Source organism: Taudactylus pleione, unplaced genomic scaffold (assembly GCF_031769625.1).
Source record: "Taudactylus pleione unplaced genomic scaffold, aTauple2 ptg000391l, whole genome shotgun sequence".
In the NCBI taxonomy this organism is placed as follows: Eukaryota; Metazoa; Chordata; class Amphibia; order Anura; family Myobatrachidae; genus Taudactylus; species Taudactylus pleione.
The window spans coordinates 923376-948256 of record NW_028284792.1 but is presented as its reverse complement, the minus strand read 5'-3'; the positions used below and the strand labels follow the sequence as shown (position 1 = coordinate 948256).

At 42.5% G+C, this 24881-nt stretch overlaps 1 protein-coding gene across 6 annotated transcripts in view; it reads right to left on the bottom strand.

The window, feature by feature from the left end:
- GTF2I (general transcription factor IIi) overlaps window positions 1-24881 on the bottom strand; it is a 129448-nt gene that overhangs the window by 69288 nt on the left and 35279 nt on the right. For all 6 annotated transcript variants that reach the window (XM_088445900.1, XM_088445901.1, XM_088445904.1 and 3 more), the window contains 4 exons: window positions 17637-17690; window positions 12239-12343; window positions 4612-4677; window positions 1112-1295 (listed from right to left, as the gene is read on the bottom strand). In XM_088445900.1, the coding sequence (XP_088302026.1) occupies window positions 1112-1295; window positions 4612-4677; window positions 12239-12343; window positions 17637-17690 (409 nt within the window). The remainder of the gene's footprint in view (window positions 1-1111; window positions 1296-4611; window positions 4678-12238; window positions 12344-17636; window positions 17691-24881) is intronic.

Genomic DNA, 24881 nt, shown 5'->3' with positions numbered 1-24881 from the left:
GACAATGTGCCCTGTACCGGCCTCGTCCCCTAAACCCTACAACATCATGACATCACGCATAGAGGGCGGGGCAGCTGGCTCTGGAAAGTAGAGCACTGTCCGGATCCAGATCAGTAGAGCACTGTCTAAGTACGCTCCAGGCAGACATTCCAAACAGCTGTACAGGTTGCCTGCCCGAAGCATCCCTGGCTGAGAGCGGATGCTGCCAATCAGCGTTTCCCCATATAATTCAGTGACACTGTCCTCGTAGTGACCTGTCATTTCACGTGGCCACTGTGAGCAGTCTGTGAAAACGAGTATTAATTTTGTTATTTTATTTTATAAAGATGAGTGGACTACTATTTGGAACGATGGACTTAGCACATCCAAGGATTTGGTAGGTATGAAGTGTGTGTATGTGTGTGTTTTTTTTTTAAATAAAGGATTAACACAGTCGGTGTCTGTGTCCAGTGTTTATTGTAATATTTTCTTTAAAGGCAGACTACAGGTGCCAGTGGGCCCTTAATGTCCGGGCAGGCTGGCTGGGACTTGCAGTCCGCCTGAAAAGAACAATTTTAATATCTATAATACATCATTCACCCACACCAACCACCACTAGGAGTGCGGGGAATAGCTGGCTGATCCTTTGAGGGGGGACTGGTTTTATGGTACGGCAGGGGGACCCCACGCTTTGTGTCTCCATGCTATAGCAAAATCCCCCAGGCTGGATCAGCCTGTAGTTGGTTGTTGGAAAATCAGGGGGTCCCCACATTGGTTTGCCCCCTGATTTTCCAGGAACAGACCAGGCTGAAAGGTCTGAGGCTGGTTATGGATTTAAGGAGGAACCCCACATTTGTTTTGTTTTTTAATTTAAAATTTTTAAGAATCATAGTAATCTATCACCAGAGGGTGGAGTATTCTTTCCCCCACTCAGGTGGCCTAGATGTTAGTACTTCTCCTGAGTTATTCAGAGATGAAGCAGCAAGAGCTATAGTGCCATGTAAAGTGCTGCTATAGTAACACTTTTATTTATAAGTCTTAAATTAGGTTATTTTGTTTTACTCTGTTACCGCTGTTGGGTAAAGAATAATCACTTCCTAAAGAGGATTCTAATCACATAACAACAACATACTTTTTGATGACATATCGTATCCGTTCCCGTGCTAGCAATATCCTTTCGAGGCGTGGAATTCCATAAGTTGAGGGTCTCCTGAATGGGATTCCTTCTGGCAGTCCTTCAACATACAAGTCTTCAGAATTTGACTGGAAAAGGTGATATGGAATGGATACTGGACCACTGACGTTTATGGCTTCAGCTTTTAAAGGAAAACATAAAACATGATGTTCACCAACATATAGAATATTACCTTACCTTGTACATTTGCCATTTTAAAATAATGTAACACTATGGGGTCAATCCAATTAGCCGCGAGGGGTGCAAATGGGATGCGGTTTGTCGTTGCCATCGCGTTCAAACGCCGCCAACGGCACAGCGCATCTCGCACCCCACACGGTCCTCTTTTAGGCTATATTCGCTCAATTTTGTACGCAGCCCTGTGGGCCTGCGAACTGTTGGGAAGTAATGAGGGGCTGAGGTGATGTTGAGGGGCCGAGGACGGTGATGAGGTGCTGAGGGAGGGAGTGGGACCAAGTTCCAACCCACTTCCCTGGTCTGGACTCTCTGGAGGGAGACACTCACTGGTCTGGACTTTCTGAAGTGACTGGAGGCTGGGCTTCTGCAATTAGCTCTGCAGCTATGTGTGACAGCCCAGCAGGTGAGGTCACTCAGTCTTCTGTAGGGAGCTGGGGGGAATTAATTTTATTTATTTTCTGTGGGGGTAATGAATCAGTGTCTGTTATTTTATTTCCTGTGGAAGCAATCATTGAATCATTGGAGGGGGGCACCAGTTTGCCAGGGGCGCTCGGACCCCTAGATACACCCCTGCCGTTGTGATTCATTCAAATGATTTTTTTTAAGATTTTAAGGAGATTCTTTTAAAAGTATTTTATGAACTTTAAAGGACATTTTAATTAATATATGCTGAAGATGTTTTGAGTCCATTGTTTACATGCTATTCTTTATTTGAGGACATTTATGTACTAAATTAGGTACTTTTGTTTGTTTCCCCAAGATAGGCATTACTACAATGTTCTGATCGATTAAAATCTGAGACATGAGACTCATTTTGAAGATGTCCACTTCCCATGGAAATTGCTCCAAAATTAAAAAAATTGAGAGACCACCAAAAAGATGTCCGCTGCCACTCTAGACAGCGGGACTCAAACTACCCCAATATGGCCACAAATATCGGTAATCTGAAGTGCGTTCCACAATACCGGAAATTACTCTGTGCGTTCCAATTACCGGAAGTACTGGAGACACAGCAGAAGATATGGATAGAGAACCACGACCAAGTTGAACTAACGTGGAGAAGTACCGTCAGGCTGTTCCCCATTGGAGAGGACATGTATGAAGCATACTGAGAAAGCTCCGGAGCTATGTAGGAATGAGCGTCTGGGAACCGGAAGTGAACGTGATGTACTTCTGGCCCGGCAAACTTTTCTTTTATTTAGGTTATGAATTTGTACGATTAGTACTGCTACCATCTGTGCAGATAGAGACAGCCCTAGGTTTTTTGTTTAGATGCCAGGAAAAACAATATGTTTATTTGTTTGAATTTAAGATTATCTGACCTTACGACCCGGAAGCCACAGCAACGTGCCTTACACATTATGACACACTAAGTAATGCCACTTATAACACAGTGTGCCACACCGGAATGCCCCTTACAACACATTATGCCACACCGGAATGCCCCTTACAACACATTATGCCACACAGCAATGCCCCTTACACATGCCACACAATAATGCCAAGTATAACACATAATGACATACAGTAAAGCCCTTATAACATATTTATGCCATGCTGTAATGCCCCTATTTCACATTATGCCACACTGTAATGCCACACAGTAATGCCCCTTACACATTATGCCACACAGTAATGCTCCTAATAGCACATTGTGCACACAGTAATGCCAAATACACATTATGCCAAACAGTAATGCCCATTACATCCCACCCTGACAGATCTACTTCACCAACCCTCGTCTCTGCTCCTGCCAGTCTGTCACCTCAGCTCAAGACAAGTTGCACAGTTTTTATGTCCGTGTAGAACCAGATTATTGGGAACATAGTTTATAACCTGTAAACTGTGTGTATCAAGTTAGTGCCCCTTATACAGTGCCCCCTGTAGTTGTGCCCATTAAAGTAGTGCCCCCTGTAGTTGTGCCCCATATGCAATGCCCCTATACTAGTGCCCCTTATGCAATGCCCCCTGTAATAGTGCCCCTTATGCAATGCCCCCTGTAGTAGTGCCCATTATGCAGGGCCCCCTGTAATTGTGCCCATTAAAGTAATGTCCCCTGTAGTTGTGCCCATTTGCAGTGCCCCTTGTAGTTGTGCCCATTTGCAGTGCCCCTTCAAGTAGTGCCCCCTGTAGTTGTGCCCCTTCTAGTAGTGCCCCCTGTAGTTGTGCCCATTTTAGTAGTGCCCCCTGTAGTTGTGCCCAGTAGTTGCCCCCTGCAGTTGCTCTCAGTAGTGAGCCCCCTGTAGTTGCACCCAGTAGTTGCCCCCAGTAGTGAGCCCCCTGTAGTTGCCCCCTGTGGTTGCCCCCAATAGTGAGCCCCCTGTGGTTGCCCCCAGTAGTGAGCCCCCTGTAGTTGCCCCTAGTTGACCCCAATAGTGAGCCCCCTGTGGTTGCCCTGTAGTGAGCCCCCTGTAGTTGCCCCCCGTAGTGAGCTCCATGTAGTTGCCCCCAGTAGTTAGCCCCCTGTAGTTGCTCCCCCCCCGCACGCACACAAAAAAATAAATAAAAAAAAACACTTACTTTTGTCCCCGCTCCAGTGCTGCTGCAGTCCATACTCCGGCATCCGCTCCTCGGCACTATGGGAGTGACGTCATGACGTCGCTCCCATAGTGCCGTGCGGCACCCGGAAGACGGAGGGAGCTCCATCCTCCAGCTGCCGCCGGGGGTTTGAATAGGAGGCGGGCGCCCGCTGGTAACACACTCAGTGGGTGCCCGACAGATGGAGGGTGCAGGGGGTGCGACCGCACCCCCTGCACCCTCCGTAGTTACGGGAGTTCCGCCACTGAGTGGCGTAACTACTGCCCCCGTCGCCCCCAAGCTACCCAGCGCCTCCAACCCAACGCGGGGGCAGTAGTTACGCCACTGCTTCTGATTCCAGAGATATTCTCCATACAATTTTTTTTATCTTCATTATTTTGTACTTTTTGAAGTGTCTACTTTTGTGTTTTAGATATGTTTTATTATATTTTTCTATGACTCATAAGAGCATCTATCTCACCATATATCAACCATGTGAGCATTATTAGGTGTTTTTTGTGAGTGTGTACAGTGATCAATGTTCTGTATAGAGGAATACGGTTTAAAATATGGACTGCAAGTAAATTACTATAATTTCCTAAGTGGCAAAAAATTATAAAAGTACAATATTAAATAACAATATGACCTGATAAATATTGTTATTACTATCAAATCATCTCTGCTAAAATCTGATCATATGTTTATGGAGCGATACTCAGTTGAGAGCAAATTATTCAACGTACCATACTTTCTTTCAAACAATTCTTCCACCTGCTTTCTTAGCTCAGTAATTCTTGCATTCCACTTTTCTGGGGGGAAAAAGCAAACTGAACTAAAAATCAGACAATAACAACCATTGTCCCTACAGACCACCTGTGTTGGACCCCATATGATAGATCAATTTTATAGGGGAGATTCTCCATGAGCACCTAATGGAATGGTCTGGAAGGACATGAACTGGCGGTTTGTCTACTGTTATAAATGGTGACATGTGCAGCCAAACATTGCAGTGTCATATAAGCAAAAATTTTACCTCCTCCTCAAGAGTTTCCCTATAAGTCACTTTGACTTGAATAAGTTTTGATTTAGTAATCTATCGAGTGAGTGAGTTGGTGTCTTTTGACTCTAAGGGGTCAATCCAATTAGGTGCGAAGGGGGCAAATTGCAGTTGTAACGATACAGAAACACCGGCAACAGCATGGCAATTCACCGCCCTAGCGGCCCAATTTCACCGGGACTTGCACATTTCTGCTCGCAGCAACTTACCATGGCTTTGTGTCTTATTTATTTGTTTTTATTACATTTTATTAGATTTAGAAGGGGTACAGAAAAGAAAAAAGTGGAAAAGGAAGAGAAGGCACACAGGGAGGCAATACAAAAAAGAAAACATGTCCTTCAAGTAAACATTGAATACATATACATTCTGCCAAATGAATGTGAAACATATAATAAACACTGGTTTGATAACAACATATAATGCTACCAAACAAATCGAGAACAATTAATAATTAAACATACGGTTGCGCTAATCACATATTGCGTTAATCTACTCCTCGCTGGCAGAACAACTCAGGTTAATGCTTGCTCTAAGTAATGTAATCTAAATGACAGGGTGAGAGACTGACACGTGAAGAAGGGTTTCAGGAGATAGTTCTTTCTTCATATGGCGCAGAGTTTTGGTCTATCTATGGCCTCAAGGTCAATCCCTTGTAGCCTAGTGTTTTGGGAGGTTGTCATGACCCACACCTCTGAAATGAAGAGCCTCTATCTTCTGTTATACTAGTGTTGCACCATATAGCCTCCTTCCCTTTGTCTCTGCTGCCCAACACCTCGATGTTCTCTACAGCCAGAAGCTATCTCTATCTCTCCAGCCTCATGCCTCCCTCTGTCTCTCCAGCCTCATGTTCCCCATGTCTCTCTTGTACTTCATTACACCTGTCTCTCCAGCCTAATCTCCCCTGTGCTTATCTAGCCCTCCTTGTGTCTCTCCAGCCTCATCCCCATGTCTCTACAGCCTCATGCCAAACCCTGTGTCTCTCAAGCCTCTTTGGGCCACAGGAGTGTTGTGTTCGTAGTTGGTGGGGGTAGTAGGGGAGCATCATCTCCAAATCCTGATAGATGTCTTCCCCCACCTTCCCATCTCTGCCCCACGCCTGTCTCTCTCACCTCTGTCCCTCCTTCTCCCCCTCCCCACTCTGTTACCCACTTTCCCATGTCTTACCCCCCATTCCATCACTCAACTGCCACCTCTCTTTTCACCTTCCCCACAGGTGTGGGTGGGTGGGGGTACTTGATTTGGAAGGGGGTGTCTACTCAGGGTCCAGTCACTGACAGTGTTGGCTGGGGGAGAAGAGAGGATGTGGCTATGTCTAGCAGGTAGCCAGTGAGAGCTGGGATGTGGAGAAGGGGCTATATAATAGATACTCTATACTGCAGTTCTTCTGTGCTGTTCTATGCTTTGGTGTATTTTTCTATTACAAAGCTCCAATTGGACTTGAATGCATACTCCTAAACTGCGGCTGGATGCCCAGACAAAATGATAGTGGTGCATCCGTTTAGTTACGCCTGAGGTTTGAATTTAGTCGGAACAAACGTGGGAGGCTTGGGAGGTGTGGATGAAACTGGGTGGCTTGAGCCAGGACATCCTCATGTATGATGTGAGGAGTTATATTAACTGTAGAGGATGATGGACCCGAAGGCTAGGACAGTAAATTAAATGCCTTTATTGAACAGCAGGTTGGGAAGGGAACTGGATATATAGTTATAATACTGAAGAGATTGGGCAGAATTGAGTTAGGACCGATGATCCAGGATTGAAAGCTGGATCGGTTTGAGACCGATGTTGATGAATTGAAGAACTTTATCGGTTTGAGACTGATGTGTTAGAGATATCGGATGGGACAGTCGTGTGGAGATATCAGCTAGGCCGATGTTTGAGGATTTCAAATGGAACTGGTATTTGGAGATATCATATGGGACCGATGTTTGCAGATAGAAACAAGTCTCTGTAGTAAAATCAGACTGAAGTGTTAGATGGAATGGAGACTTGTTAACAGACTTGCAACTGGAATCACCTGGGAGCTCAGCAGAGAGCTGTAACTTGGCAGAAGCGACGTTGAACTGGCAACAGAGGCCAGTCAGGAAATGGAATTTATAGGGAAGGATGCCCTGGGATTGGATGCTGCGATCAGCAGGTCTGGGAGCAGCGCTTTGAGTGGAGGAAGAGCATCAGTTGACAGAGTCCAACATGGCTGCCCCATACTGCGGTTTAGGAGGGAACTCTGGCATGCAGCATGTGTGCCATCATGCTTGGAAAACACACTGAGCATGGCGCTGCGGAAAGCCATCTCCATGCTCAGTGATAGGACTCTCAGCAGACAGTCCCCAGCACCAGCCGGGAGCAATGTGCAGCTTGAGCTGACCTCTTGTTACAAGTCGCGACTTGTTTTCTGCTAACAGTTTACCTCTTACTGACACTATTGTTCCAGTGCCATCAGTTGCTAGGCGATCGGCACGCCTCAGGAAGTGACATGCTGTCCATGGCACAGCATGATTGGATGGAATTCTTATTTTAACACACTGGACTTTTGCCGCCTCACCGACTATAGCGTATCTGTGGGTTCCCTCGGCTCGGCAGCATGGTCAGCGTTCTGTTCTTCCTCGTGGTGAAGATTTTGGTTTTCCCATAGTGGCTTCCGTGCTATCTCCGGCTCTCCTGCTTCACTACAGCTTCCTAGCCGCACCTATACCACCGTGCTGCCATCAGCTCTCAAAAGCTCAAAGCTGCAAGACCTACTTTCTACCATCACCTCTTGCCGCGCCATTGGCACCTTTGCTGCACCAACAGCTTCCGTGCTGTCCCCGGCTCTCCAGATTCTTCTACGGCTTCCCAGCCGCATCAATACTGTCGTGCTGCCATCGGCTCTCAAAGACGCAGCACCTACTACCAACTCTACCATTGGCTTTTGCCGCACCATTGACACCTTAGCCGCACTAGCAGCCTCCGTGCTGTCCCCGGCACTCCAGTTTTTCCTATGGCTTCCTAGCCGCTTCAATACAACGGTGCTGCCATCAGCTCTCAAAGCCGCAGCATCTACTACCAACTGTCTACCATCGGCTATTGCTGCACCATCGGCACACAAGCCGCACCATCGGCACATTTACTGCACCTTCGGCTCTCAAAGCCGCAGCATCTACTACCAACTGTCTACCATCGGCTATTGCCGCACCATCAGCACACAAGCCGCATCATCGGCACATTTGCCGCACCATCGCCTTTCAAAGCGCAGCACTCATAATCAGCTTTCTACCATCGGCTCTTTCCGCACCATTGGCACATTTGCTGCATCATCGGCACATTGGCCACACCATCGGCACACAAGCCGCACCTCTCTAAACTACACCATTAATTTGTCCTATTCAAAACGTTTTCCCTCATCACAGGATTCCAGCCGACACCCCTGTAAGCTGATACTACTCCGAGCAGTAAGTCCTGGCGGCCGCCTAAGTACCGGTCAGCATTTAATCTCTAAGGGAACAATGGGCGCTTGTTAGTGGCGGAAAACCTCGTAGCCTGAGTTCTATATGGCTTACTAGGAGTGGTTACTGGAATTCATAACACCTCCGTGCTATTCAGGAATGATGCCAGCATGGGCGGACCTCAGCGCTAGCCTGGACAGACATTGGAATGTTAAGAAAGTGTTTTTTAAGGGCCGGAGCATGACAGCACCCACCCCTTCATGGGTAGCCCCAGGACACCTCTTAAGCTTACGTGGAAACTTGGCATGGAATGCTCAGATCAACTGAGGAGCATGGACATCAGTGGCAAAAGTCCGGGAATGTTCTTCTGGACTATAGCCCATCCAGTCAATCAAGTATGGAGATGTCCAAAACGGATTCTAGAGTCCAGAATCTTTGCCACTTTGTATTCAACTCCATAATGAGTCTGGACTTCGGTACCTTTGGAAGTGCTGAATGAAGTCGGTTGAGTTTGAGTGGTTTCAATAAAGAAATATGGAAGGAGTTTGGTATCCTCAGGAATGGAGGTAGCTTGAGTTTGAATGAAACCGGGTTGATAACACGCTCAGTGCCGAATGGCCCAATGTAGTGGGTGCAAATTTCATGGATGGAACTCTTAACCACAGGTTTCATGTAGAGAGCCAAACTCGATCTACTTGCTTGAGACTGGGGACTGGACTCCTCTTCCGGTCAGTGAACTTCATGTACTGCACAGAAGCCTTCACTAGGGAGGAGCGATCTCTTTCCAAATCATGGAAAAGTGCTGCAAGGTGCTGTCAGCAGCTGGAATCTATGAAGCAGAAGAGGCTGAAACTCAGGAACTCGAAGTTGAAGACCATAAGTGGCATAAAAGGGCATGGAACCAGATGAAGAATGGTACTGATTGCTGTGACAAAATTCCGTCTAAGGAAGCAGTTCAGCCCAGTTGTCCTGAAAGGAGGATAAATATAAATGAAGAAATGCCTCCAGATCTTGCTTGACTCTTTCCGTCTGGCCATTAGACTGGGTGTGGTAGGCAGTAAAGAAATTAAGCTTGACTTGAAGTGAAAAACCCAAGGAATGCCAAAACTTGGTGACAAACTGCACTCCCCGGTCAGAGATGATTTCCAGAGGTAGTCCATGGAGTCTGAATATTTCTTGTATGAATAATTAAGCCAACTTGGGAGCTGACGGAAGACCGGTGAGGGGTATGAAGTGAGCCCTCTTGGCGAAACGGTCAACTAACACCCAGATGGTGTTAAATTTATTTGAAACTGGAAGGTCGGTAATGAAGTCTACCGACAGATGTGACCACGGTTGAGTGGAACAGAGAGAGGAAGTAACTGCCCAGCTGGAGACTGCCGAGGCACTTTATGCTGGCCACACTTGTTACAAGAGGCAATGAAGTCTTGGACGTCTTTTCTGAGATCGGACCAACAGTAAGACCTGGAAAGATACTTGAAGGTCTCTTGTATGCCTGCATGACCTGCGAAGCGGGAAGCATGAGCCCAATGTAGCAGTTTCTTGCGTAATGTGGGCTTGACAAGAGTTTTTTCAACAGGTGGTGAGGAATCTACTCTGACTGTAGAGAAAGCCACTTGATCAATGAAATGCTTCTCAGTGGATGTAGTCTCATTTTGTCGCTCCATGGAGCGAGAGAGGGCATATCCTTGTGGCTCTGGACCGCTGGATAAAAAGACAATTTGAAGTTTAATTGTGAGAAGAAGAGAGCCTATCTGGCTTGCTTTGGAATCAGATAAGGTATAAGAGGTTTTCGTGGTCTGTGAAAATGGAAATGGGATGCACAGCTCCTCTCAAAAGATGAGCGCCACTCCTCCAAGGCTGACTTAATAGCGAGAAGGCCCCACTCCTCCAAGGCTGACTTAATAGCGAGAAGTTTTTGATCCCCAATAGAGTAGTTGCACTCAGCCGGTGTGAATTTTCTGGAGAAAAATCCACAGGGGTGGAGAAGACCATCAGGAGCACGTTGAGAGAGCACAGCTCCGACTCCTACGGAAGTGTCAACTTCAAAGACAAATGGCTGTGTAACATCAGGTAGACGAAGAACAGGAGCTGAAATTAACTTCTGTTTGATTTTTTGGAAAGCTTCCCTTGCTTCCTCTGACCAATGGGATGAATTGGCACCTTTCCGGGTGAGAGCGGTAATAGGTGCAATGATGGTGGAAAAGTTCTTTATGAATTTGCGATAGTAGTTTGCAAACCTAAGGAAGCACTGAACAGCCCTGAGAGTATTAGGAAGCTGCCATTCCTGAATTGCTTGGAGCTTTTCTGGGTCTATTTTGAGACCAGAACCTGAAATGATATATCCCAGGAAGGGATTAGACTTGACCGCAAAGACACACTTCTCCAATTTACAGTTAAGATGATTGGAATGGAGATGTGTCAGAACCTCCTTTACTTGCCGGCGCTGTTCTTCCAGATCATTTGCGAATATGAGAATATCATTAAACTAGACAGCAACACGTTTGTGCAACAGATCACGGAAGATCTCATTGACATAGTGCTGGAATACTGCGGGAGCATTGCTGAGACCAAAAGGCATAACGAGGTACTCGTAGTGACTGTCACGAGTGTTAAATGCAGTCTTCCACTCGTCTCCTTCCCGAATTCCTATGAGATTATATGCTCCTCTCAAGTCCACTTTGGTGAAGATAGTGGCTCCACTGACTCTGTAAAAAGCTCTGTGATCAGAGGGAGAGAATAGCAATTTTTACTGATGATGTCATTCAGCCCCCTGTAGTTGATGCAGGGGCACAGACCACCAGCGGGAGAGGTGGAAGGGCACATTGTGGTGTCGACACTGTGATTGCCTCCCCCTCTTGCCGTAGTTCATTGGTGGGCAACAAGCCTCCCAAGGGCCGTATATAGCCTTCTGAGACTTCACTTGCAGCCACGGACGCTTAGAGGGGGGATGAGCGTTACCTGGGCCCAGCTGTATGTAGGGAACAGGGAGTGCAGGTGAGCTGTAACTTAACTTATAACTGACAGTAAGGATAATGTGTACGCCTTTTAAAGGCATCCAAAGTGGTCCCTGAAGAGTATCAAGTTGCATGTCACCGCCTTATTTGGGTAGATATATGAAGCCGAGTGGGGAAAATTCAAAGAGTTTAATGAGGAAATGGAGTATACAAATAACTAGACATATGAATATTTAAGTTATAGATACATTTGCATTGATAAATACATGTTTCTTAAAAACATTTTTATTTGCACTATGCATTAAATTGAGAATATTTTCTTTTTAGTGTGGCCCCTATGGACTTTTAGGAAAACCTTAGTTAAGAGCAACAATAGCACAGATCAACGGAAATATGGCTTACTGCTGACTAAAAAAAGAACACATAAGCAGTGGCTAATTTGCAAGATTAATAATAATTTTAGGTACAATCACCTTAAGTGATCATTATGGGGGGCGATACACATTGTTTTCACAAACTGCTTTGAGTAATGGGCATCTGACTGGGCAATTCAATCGCTGTTCACCCGCGGCATTCGGCGTGAATACCGCGGGTGAACACATTTCTGCTCACACCCTCCTAAAGTGGCGAGCAGAAATGTGCAAAAAGTCCTGGGTTTGGGCACCCAAACTACTGCTTGGGTACACTAACCAAGACTTGAGATGGGTTTTGCATTTTATGCTTCTAAACCTGGTCTCTTTGGGCATGACATGCGTAAAAAGGCATGGTTGCCCAGAAACAATTGAATATCACCCCCTGATCTCCTGTCACTTTAGACAGGAGATAGAGCATGATAAAACAATTGAATCGCCCCCTAAAAGTTAAAATATTACCTGCCTAAAAACAACTAAGCTTTTCTCACAGCATATCTAATTCAGTAATGAGATAACCTTACCAAAATTAAACTCCCGTGTTTTCCTCTTGCATTGTATTAACTGATCATTAACTGGTAGGCATTCTGTGCTTTTCTGCTTCTTATGAGGTGGCACATACTCATCCTCTGAGGAAAAGAAAGGATATGACAGGGTAAACACATGACACTCCGACAAAAGCGTGGAAATAAAAATGTATTTGCTATAGAAAAGTACTGGTGATGGTAGATAATGCATACTGTACTGCTACTCTCCCAGAGTTACAGTAAGACTCATTCATTTATGGTATTTCTATCAGCTCCCAGGAAGTGGACAACCCTCCAACATCCGCACTATTCCAGGTTCAGTGGGTGAAGCCAGGGGCGTTATGACACGATACACTATGAAACTCGTAATAGCAGTCCAGCGCATCATAACGTAATGCTGAGTATAGCAACACACCACGCACCAGTCCACCACCTCTTTCACCTCCTCCAGGAGATGAGATCAGAGAAGTAGATAAACATGAATGAATGTAAAAATGTATTTGTATTAGACAGCAATATTCAGGTTTTCATCTGCTTTACTTCTCTGATACTGTATAAAGTTAGAAAGCAACGTATATTTGGTTTGTCTTAAACAAAAGCCAACATATAAAAAAATATACAGAGAGTATGTACTCATTCTAAAAATACAGGTACCCATCATCAGCAAACACTAGATATCAGTTTGTCTGGGAACACACAAAGAGCCTTCAGGAACCACTACTGCCACCTTGGTAAACATATCTTGTGTTGTTTTGGCCCCTTCCGCTATATCATTATTAAAAATGCAAGTTAAATAAAATAGGAAATATAGGAACATATTGGAGGAATCATCCACAAAGGATAGGAAAAACAGGGAATACAGAACAGCTATTTCATAGGAAAACAAATATATTCAACAAGCAGAAGAGTGGGATTGCAGTGCCCCACATATAGATGCACAACTGCTGGGATTTGCATTGAGATGCCCACTAGCGGTGTTTAAAGTCCGCCGCATGCGTACACAGGTGTACCATCGGTCACAGCATCAGAATGTTTGTCGGAAGTTGCCAGAGCTTTAACCACTGAGTACGAATTCGCAGGCACAAACCCCCGAAAACAGGATATATATAAATGGAGATGCCCAGACGCAGCACAGTATTTGCCAGCTCCAATTCCCTCCAATCTGACCCAATACAAGAAAATCAAAGTGATAAAAAACAGAAATTAGGGGAGAATCAAAGAGCGCTCCCTGTTGATATATAATATATGCACACTTATGCTTAATAACTAGATTCTACTTTGGACAATTATAAAGCATAACTGTGCATATATTATATATCAACAGAGAGCGCTCTTTGATTCTCCCATAATATCTGCCCCCAAAAAGGTTGTGACGTGCCTGCCTTTAAATCGCTAACCACTATTACCTCCTATAAATGCGCACTCACTCTGCGTCCAAGTCCTCACTTCAACCACCATCGGTAATGAAAATTGGTGCATGATAAGTGTGACTCATACGCATGTGCAGTACAAAAATATTCGCTCAATACTGCAAACATCGGCATTGCGTCCACCTCTGAATCAGGCCCTACGTGGCTGCCAGACACAACTGCTTGGAAGAAGCCCCATGCTGTGAGTTGAGTTGAAATTCAGTCTAGAACCGGATGGTCAATATCATAACAATCCTGATCCAGCAGGGTGACTTACCTATTTTCTGCATGTCGTAGAGAGCAACAAAGTATCAGTCTTTTTAAGCTTAGCAGTCTAAATGATGTCAATTTTAAGAGCACAAGACAAAACATCCAGAACTGCCTACTTATAAGAATGCATGGAAATGTATTTATTACAGTAAAAACTTGATACCACTTTAGGTTGAAAAGATGGTGTTGTACGTAAAACCACACATTATGAGATATTAGAAACAATGACTTTGAGGACAGAGGCCCCAGTTCTAACATGTAAGAAGCTGACACAATTGCAGGAGGAAAGTCTTGAGACATTCAAACTACACAAGTTGCAGAGCTGAGAGAACTATGGTGCAGTAGGCGGAATATAAGGGCGCTTACAACAAGTTACTAACTAGGTTCATCTTGGCCACCCTCCTTCACAAGGATTACTGGAACCCTTTCTCCCTTGATCTAACTTAGCATGAAAAGGATCAATGGGAAGGGGGAAATAAATAGGGCAACCTGCAGTCGCACATAACGGTCCTGCAGCAGAACCTCTGCACCTTATTGTTGTGCCTAGAAGCCATCGGGTCAAATTTTGGCCGACCCCAACATTCCACAAGTAGTCGGAATATTCCTGGGTGTAGAGACCATTCCCCAACAAATGGAGTGTCAACTCAGATATAAGCAGATTCCTAATTGTCTAAGGAATGCTGTAAAAAATGCGTTCTGATTCTCAGTGAGTTCTGTCACGGTTCCTATGTGTCCAGGCTTGTCTGCCTTTCCTCTATTTCCTTTTGAATAATGAATACTATATTATATATTTTACTTATTTGCACTATTGCAAAAATACTCTACAGGTTATCCAACACTGTCACATTGTTTATATATCATATATATATATTGTTATATTGCCTAGTATCTTTGGGGTGTTATTATACACCTGATTAGTGTCCTGTTTCTTTTCTCAATAATATCAATCCTTACTACTTAAACTGAAGTCTTGGCAGCATCCAAGTACCAGAAAGTAAAAATAGCTGCGGCTGTTATAAGTGAAGGTCTGGTATCTGGTTCTAAGGATTTTTTGTATATGGTGTTATTCATAACACATGGTAGCAGTGTTCCCCACATTGGGTAATGCAGAAATAGGCTAAATTAATGTGTCACGACCAGGCCTGTAGGAGGTTGGGGTCAGCGGCACTTACCTGTCCGGACGCTCCGGCGGGGTGCTTCTGGCGGGGGTGCAGGCACATGGAGGTCCGCGCTGCATGCTACAGGGGTCTGGAGGCATAGTGTCCTGGCTGCTAGTGTGAGTATTGCACAACTTGGCAATGCTGCAGCACGACATGGGCACCGTCATCTTGGATGTGGTCAGGTGACTCCTTTCGGCCAATCCAGTCAGAGCATTCCTGGGAGCCCCTAGCAACCAATCCTGTACTTCCTCCAGCTATTTAAGGGCTGATCTGCAGTCCTTTCATTGCCAGTGCAACATTGTTCCCAGCCTAGCTGGGTGTTAGTTCTCTGAGCTCCCAGCTATTCCTTGTTCCTGCTGAGTCTCACACATATCCAGCTTCCAGCCTCCCAGACACTCTGTATACCAGCGGTGCTACTACCTACTACCACGACCAGAGGGAGCCCTGCTTAAGCTATCCTGACAGTCTGTGATCCTCCCGGATGTCCCAGTTACCTGTTGGGTGTATCCGCAGTCCGCTCCGGGTGTATCTCGTCTTCAGCATCTATTCATCAGTGGGTCATTCATGAGCAACACACAACTCAGACCAGCGTCCTTTCAATATCAGATGTCTGCTTCTATAAACTCCCCTGAAGCCATCTCCACAAGTACTTAACCCTCTTGTGATATAATGTTGTTTCTAACCTAATCTACTTGTGTGCTGGAGATCTCTGTAATCTCTATAAAGTGATATTTGCTACAAATACTATGTTGCTTGGGAGCAACTTACTTCACATGCCAAACTAGCACACCCCCATAATACCCCTATATTGACACAATCACGTACAGAGAGTTTACCATTTTAACAGTACACAATATTTGGAATTCACTAGAACACAGGTACTCAAACTCGGTCCTCAGGACCCCAAACAGTGCATGTTTTCCAGGTCTCCTCACAGAATCGCAAGTGAAATAATTAGCTCCACCTGTGAATCTTTTAAAATGTGTCAGTGATTAATGAATACACTTGTGCACCTGCTGGGTGACATGGAAAACATGAACTGTGTGGGGTCCTGAGGACTGAGTTTGAGAACCACTGCACTAGAAGAATTTCTGTATACAAGACCTACAGACCTAAAACATTACTTTCCATTAATGCACCTGACAATCATAGGTTCCTGTCTAAATTATAAAAAAATGCATTTTGTTGCAATTTAGTCATGAATAATTTAATAGACAACCAGAGGCATTAAGATGTGAGTATGCCTGAAACCAACCTTCAACAGTGACCTTTATAGGCTTGCTGAAAGGCATCTTCAGTCGAAGGCAGTGCACAAATGATATTAATAATTGAAATACCTAAGAGCTTAATACTAATAAATAAGATATTTGATTTTAGCCATTCAAATTGAAGGGGTTTTTTATCTTTAAAATCATGCAGTGTTACCTACACCTTTTCCCCCCTCCCCTTCTACCAATCCCCTTATATGTTTTGGTTTATTGCCAATAGCTTTATTTAAAAAAATATCTAATTTGTAAGGCTAAAGGGGCCTATCCATTAGCAGATGTTTTTCTGAACGATGAAGACAAAAGATATCTATTGAAAATTCATGTGGCTGTGCTGAACGATATCTGTCATGTACATGACGGATTTTTGCAAAAGTCAAACGATGAATGATATCGCATGACCTCATTCAGGGAGTGGATTTTTTTCTCTCCAGTGCTTTGTAGCTGCTGTTAATATCGTTCACCGTTCTTCGTTTACCGCATATAAACTGCCAGATATTTCTAATATCTGGCAGCAATATGCGATAATTGACCAACATGTTGGAGAGACGAAAGATAAAATTTATCAGCCGCGGGAGTACGCATCTGGCATCGTTCAGGGCCTATCCATTAGCAGATAGGCCCTGAACGATGACAGATGCGCACTCCCGCATCTGTCATCGTTCAATTTATCTGCTAATGGATAGGCCCCTTTATTCTGTTTATGTCTTCCATATTTGTTTTTTGTGAGCTTTCTAAATAAAGAATTAAAATAAATAAATAAATCATGCAGTGTTTGAGGCAACTATTCTTTTTGATGAGCTTTTTTGTACAAGTTTTAGAAAGAGAAAATATTTATTTTAAAATAAATTGGAATAAGTGAATAGGCATGTAACATTGCCATGTAGACAGCAGGTCATGATGCACCAGAGAATGTAGCGTAATATCTTGTTATGGCTTTATAGAGGTCTGTTTAAATATTTCCAACATCACACAAAAGGGAATTATTGCCAAACAGTGCTGATCTGACACAGAGAGGCTTTGTTAAGAAAGATTTTGTTTTCGTTAGCAGCTAAATCAATAAATCAAATTAAGTTCTGTACCATAACTAACATTTAAAAAACTGCAGATTCATGCTTGCAAATACGTGGAAAACATGTAGTAATGCCTTCTGAATGGTAAGTCACCAGTTTTGTCATGTATGCTTCTTTAGCTAGATCAATAATCAACATACGTAGGTTATAGATCAACAATATAGACATCTAAGCTAATGGTTGGTTGATTTTATGAATCACTCTTTGTAATTCCTAACCTCCATTATGGTCCATCTCTGTTCCCACATTGGAATCCTCGCCATAAGCACGCCCTTGAAACATAAAAGAAAATAGGGATTATTTAATAATATATTACTGTGGGCTTTTGCTAAATTGACGTTTGGACAAAGTTTGGTGAGGTTCTGAAATCTTTAGACAGCTAAAGACTCAAGAGGAAGCATGAGAAGGGATTAATGTGAATGGTAGCCTGTTAGTCAAGGCACGATCTGTTTGTGCTGTCCTCAGAAGTGCAAATGAAGAAAATAAAACAGCTTGGTAACCATGGCATGAATCAAGTCTGTATGCTTAGCAGCAGCTACATCTCTCACAAGGTACAAAAATTCCAGTGACAATTCCAACACAACAGAAGAAACTGAATGAGAGCACCTAAGAATAACATGTGACTGTGCAATACAAACAGATTGTGATTATTGTAAAAGCTATACACCAAAATCACTTTTTATAATAAATAGAGGTAATTCCAGTAATTACCACAGTATACACTGTTACTATTAGGAATTCCAATCCCAAAATCATTTTATAATCTTGGTATTTTGGGATTACCGGGATCGATCCAATATTGGGATTCTGGGATTAATCTTGATTTAATGAGTAAGGGAAAAAGGTGCAATAAAAAAAAAGCATTACATTTATAAAATAGTAATGAGATTTGTTTGGTTAGAGCAGGGGTTCCCAACCACAGTCCTCAAGGCACACTAACAGTCCAGGTTTTAGGGATAGCCATACTTGAGCACAAGTGACTTAATTAGTACCTCAGTTATTTTGATTTAACCATCTGTGCACAGTCATGGATATAACTAAAACCAGGACTGTAAGTGTGCCTTGAGGACCGAGGTTGGGAATCACTGGGTTAGAGGCTTGTCCTAGTCTGCATTCCCAGTGCTACCTACTACTACCCAGAACTACCCCCCCACCCTGCTATACATACCCCCCTCCTCTGCCCTCAATGCTATCCACCACCCCTACTTCCCATCCTCCCTGCTATGAATCTCTCCTGTTCATCCTGCCATGCACACCCCCACTGTCCTCCGTGCTATCCATTTCCCCACTCCTAATTTCCTTCCCTCCCTACTCCTATTCACACTCCCCCCCACCTTGCTATCCCCTCTTTCACTTACCTTAGCCACACAGAGGGAACGATGGTTAGAAGAGGTCTTCAGTCTTGATGCTTCTATTTCACTGTGCTGTTCTCGACAGCGAGTGTGTTGCTCGGTCATCTCCCAGGCCCAGCTGCAGTAGAAGAGCTGGATTACATGATGAGGCGGCTCTCAGTCATTGATAGGCTGGGAGCGTGCAGCACAATGATGAGGATATTGCATATCGTGCTCCCAGCCTATCAATGACTGAGAATCACAGGGATTGCTACAGAACTCCAGGTCTTCTACTGCAGGTGGCTGGCAGAGGACCGGACAAAGTGCCCGCTAACAAGAAGAGGAGCTTCTAATCTGTCACCTCTCCCCACTGTCCCCGGCCCAATCTCCATTGTGTTCTGAATCCCACAATACCTGTGATTTCATGTTTATAATCCCAGGTATTACCAGGACCAAAAACAGTCCGGGATCCCAGTATTGGAATAGTAACACTGCCTCCTGTTCTCTTCCATTCTGGTAATAACTCCTCTTCCCCATACAGCCCATTCTCCTAACTTACTTACTATACTCTGCTGTGCTGAAATATTAAAGCATCTTGAAAGAATAACACTTCTGTCTGGCTTTTCTCTCTGAACACTGTAAAAAATCTCAGTAATTTACAGTACACTGTATAAGATTATTTTATAGGCTATTGGTGGAAGGCAGGAGTGATCACTGATATATGCAGGGGCTGTAACCTAAGTGATTACCTATTAGAACTGGTATCAGTGCCATAATGTACAGTTCAAAACATTCAAGTTAGACAAAACTACTGTCAGAAAACAATGCTCCTTTTAGTTGGTTTTTAAGAATTACATGCAAGTTTTTTTAGCAATGAAAGTAATTGTTCCTTTGTTCTCAAGCTTCATAGTTTAAGCAAAGTTATAGTATGGTGTCCTATAATGCAGGGCAACACTGCATATACTGTATGTTGGGTTGCAAAAATATTCACAATTCATAACTGTTACTGAGATTTGAGGTAAAGTAGGATCAGCCAGCAGCCATTATTCATAACAGGAACTGTTTCACATAAGCAAGAGTTGAATTCAAAGTCCATTCATATAATAATAGTAATTGTGCACAGTGCAAAATTTAAATTTCGTTTTTGCATGGAAGATCATTTATAGACTGCACCAATAATGAATAGAAAGCAGACATGGAGGTGTTCCTACAATATACAATATTCCTCGTACTAGGACACCACTATTTTTAGGCACAGCCTATTTGTACAAAATATGCCAAGAAACTGCTTTTGCACAATAAACCAAAGTATTTAATTAACACTGCAAATTCCAACCCAATAACAACACTTTAAATAAAATCAGGTCAGTTATCTCTTTACTTTTCTGCATTAAAACCGTAAAAAGAAATAAATGAAGAAAAGTTAAATGGAATGATCTAGGGGAAGCCGTAGGTAGATCATTTGACAAGATCATCAGGTCAAATAGACATATTTATCCACAAAGCCTTCATTAAAACTGGGTGAGAAAGCAGTTTTAACAGCACTACATAAGCCCTGCTGTCTGTCTGGTCTCTGTGTATGTTTATGTGACTGCAGGGAGTTGATGGTTTCACTCCAGAGAGGGCTTGTATCTGAAAACATTGTCATTTCACATTATTTACATACATCAGTGTTATAATCCAAACTTCTGCTATAAAACATCAACTCATGTTATACAGCATACTAAATAATATTAAACAATAGGGGTGATTCAATTAGCAGCGGGCAGAAATCTGTATTAACTAGTGGTTTCACGGCTATCCACTAGATCTTAACCCTTCAGCTATTCCTTACCACACAGCAAACTGAATCTCCCCCAAAGTGTCTATACAAATAAGAAGTGTACAGGAAGAGCTGTTTTTTTGAGGCAAGATGTATATACATCCTGCTAACAAGTAGCTCACGTAATTTTTACCATAATTAAACGACAAAAACATATACTTTACATACATTTTAAAAAACAATTACACTTCCAACCCATTAACGCTCAAGTAATGTACTATACGTTTCTAAATTGGAAGCTATATGAAAAAAAATTAAATCATTGCTACAAACAAGTGTGATTTTTTTTATATCAATAAGGCAACATAAAGTGCCTAAACTGATGTATACAATCTGCTATGTGCATGGATAAATGGTTATATGTTAAAGAGAGAGAGATCTCAGTCAATATTAAATAACAAAAAAATCAAAATGAAACAAAATATATGTACTTAACAATTTAAAGGGTAAAGTTATTCACTAGCAACAAATGGTCAAGGGCACAACAAGGTCAACAAGGTCTTCAACATAGTACAGTATGTAGATATCATTAAAAATTTCCTCCATAATTATCTGTGAATTAGAATGTATGACTGGCGGTTGCCATTACAATAATATACATGAAACAGCAATAACAGTAGTGCAATTCCATAAAGAAAACACATCTAAACAACTTCTATGGAGCGGATTACTATGCAGTTTCAAACTATTTATATAGCTCCAGCACTGGCTCGATATATATTTATGGGAAATGTCATGCTCCTAGTTCCATACACTTAAGGTGGGTACACACTGGACGATGTCTACCGGGATTAGATGTCAGCTCGACATATTGTACGGCAGGTACACATCAGAACGATGTAAGAACGACGGAACAATCACTAGTTCCGTCCTATATTAAAATGAATGGGGCTGCATGTGATATTGTCTGGTTTGATATGCAACACATCACCGCAGGAGCGCACATATCGTGCATAGACACTGCGCGATATGCACAATATGCAAAGAATGAATATGACATTTAAAACTCTCAGTTAGCTCTGAGTTCCGAGATATAGCCCATTTATGACGATGTAGGGGTATTCTTAGTGAAGTGGGCAGAATGGAGAGAAAGTTAACAGCAATCTGCGTTCCGCGCAGAGGGGGGGTGGGGCCTAATGACCCAATTAAATGAATCAGTTATTTGTCCCCTCCCCTATATCAAATTTCGTATGCTGTATGTTTGTTTCGTATGCTATATGTTTGTTTCGTATGCTATGTGTTTGTTTCGTATGCTGTATGTTTGTTTCGTATGCTGAATGTTTGTTTCGTATGCTATATGTTTGTTTCGTATGCTGTATGTTTGTTTCGTATTCTGTATGTTTGTTTCGTATTCTGTATGTTTGTTTCGTTTTGTGTTCTTATTTGTGATTGATTGAATTAAAACAACTGTTATTTATTTTCTATCAAGAAAATATCAGATTATTTTAAAATAGCTTTTCACTATGACTATATTACTAATGTACATACAGTATAGTGCAAGTAGTGTAGCACAAAAAATAGAGCTAGTAAAAACATTCTGAACATTTTAGTTTTTCTTGACCTCAAATATGTAATGTATGACTACTTTTAGAAAGGAAACAAATTAAAAGTATTAATTTGTTGTACAGTGAAATTGGAAACAATGTGTAACCTGCCATAACAGCCCAAATTGTTAATTTGCTTACAGTAGCTGTACTACATAAATTACAGGATTTGGTCAGTTGCTATAGGTTACAACACTAATGTGTACTGTTATCTCTACATACATTTTCAGGAATATACTCCAATGCGTCTTATAAAAGACTGATTCCTTAGGCAAGTTTCCTAATACAATACTACACAAAACAAAACAAGAACAATGGAACAAGTTTGCTAAAATATGGGATCTATATATAGGTTCATTAATTCCAACCACAAAAAATAGAACATTGAATATAATGAATACACACTGAATACAAGAGGCAATTCATATACATTTTATTATTATTTTGCAATCTGCATTGGATTAAGGAGTTTAATTAGCTGGGGGGGGGGGGGACAGAAAACATAAACAGCTGAAAGAACATACTAAACTAGCTGACATAGACCTAGTCCATACAATAAATAAGCTCATAAAGAACAGTGAGTATTAAAGCTATACATTTAAAACTGGCAACCATATTTCTGTTACAATGCAAAAAATATATAGAACAGCAACTACAGTAAATTGACCTGGGAGAAGAACATAAAAAAGACATCGCACTTGAGTGTACAAAACTGTATTAATCACAGACATGTAGGCCAATCTCTAATTCCTAGTGACTATACAGGTTCCAACAGATATGTGAATAAAATATTTACAAACTTACCTATATTAAAATACAATACCCAAATAACAGCAGAAGGGACTTCCAATTTAAAAGGGATAAAAACACTGGTATACCTGATTTGCGAACTGTTATTTCCACATATAAGAATAAAGTTAACGAACAGTCATTTTGAGTACAGAGGAAAATAGCTGCTAACTGTTCAGCTATCCGTAGATTTATAAATACAAAGTTACAGTTTAATTCATGGATATACTGGTTTACAAATCATCGGAAGCAGCTTTCTTTTCTTTCCATTATAAATAGAAACTGCTGAAAGAGAAGAGGCACAGTGACTAGTTTGGTTGCATCTTGTTTCGGAGACTTGCTGCCTTTTGTTGGATTTGGTTTCACTTTCAGAAAAACATATATCATTGCAGACATTGTCACCATTAGTGGTGATGTGAGATAGGTCAAGAAGGTTATCTAGGGAGCCAAGTTCAAAACCTTTTGCATTGGGAGGGACCTGAGGGATTCCATTATAAGATGTTCTGAATAATATACTCTGTATGTCCTGCTGTGTGTTTGGTCTAGAATTCTGGTTAATATTCTGCTGTGTATTTGAGCTAGAAATCTCTGCAGTCTGGTGCTGTGCATTTGACCGGGACAATCCCAATGTGCAGCAGTTTGTGTTTAGTGCAGCCAAGTCCGGCTCCTGCAACTTCTGGAGAAGGAGTTTAGTGGCACTGAGGTTTGTGATACGACGGTCTGTGCGAATGCCAGCTCTCTGAACCATGGTTTTTAAAATAGTCTCAATAGAATGAATGCCTAGAGCTTGGTTTTTGTACCACTGTGGATCTAGTTGCTGTAAGCTGGGTTTCCAGTTTATTGCCAGATAAAACGGGGCACTAGGTTCCCACATTTTCGGAGGTCTGTGGCGAGTAAATATTTTGTAGTTCATTACAGGACACCTTTCAGGATTTTCAGGGCTAGCGAATGCTTTTGGTCTGTGTTTCAATCCATACTGTCCGACAACTATGTGGTTCTTCAGCTGACTCTCCTTGTCATACTGGAGATACTCATTGCCATTGTCATCTTTAGTAAGTATTATGTCCCCCCACTGTAGATGCCTCATTTCTATATTGCCCCTTATTCCAAAATAAATGCAATTATTTAGCCACATAGTATTCTGCAAGGAATAAGCATTATGTGGCCCCAGCTGTTTAGTGACATACAGCTGGTGAATCAGCTCATCTGTTAACTCATCCGATGCATTCTGCCTGCACCCTTTTCCTTTTGTCTTCAATTCCCTCTGTTTCAATTTCAAAGCATCTCTTGTAGGTTTAAAGATGGGATCAGTTGACATACTTGTGGGATAGTTTACTTGCTTAAGATAGCGCTCAGTGCTCTGAAAAATTGACCTAAGTGTTAGTGGCTCATATTCGCTGTTATCTTTCTTCTTGACATTGAGCAAGTAGTGTGACATCAGATGACTGAGCTCCCCTGGTGGTATGTCATAAATAGGCCTCACTTCATTAAAGTTCATAGCAAAGTAGGCATGTAGGTTGTGGATATCGCACATGGTTTTCCTCAGAGTGTTCTTGTTTTCTGGTCGCTGCAGAAATGATTGAATATCTTCGGAAAACATAAAGCCAATCTTGTTGGTTGTAGCAGCTCTGGTCTCAGGATTTATGGATTGCTCTTCAGAATCTTCCCCAGAGGAGATATCCGTAAAGTATCCATCAGCCTCCAAGACGTCCGTGTTCTGTAGAAATTCTTCTAGTAGAGAGTTAATGTGTAATATTTACTATATATACACACATCCCTCTACAACAGTATGTTTACACACATGCCTTCATTTACTACAAATGTTAACTTGATGAGCTTCCCCTTCATGCTAACACTACGACACAGTGAATATGCTTAACACAAGTGAGTTATGATCATAGTCACTCAGTACTGTATTATAATTACCTTTAATTATTCAGTTTCTTATAGAAATTGTCATGCATGGTATCAGCATGA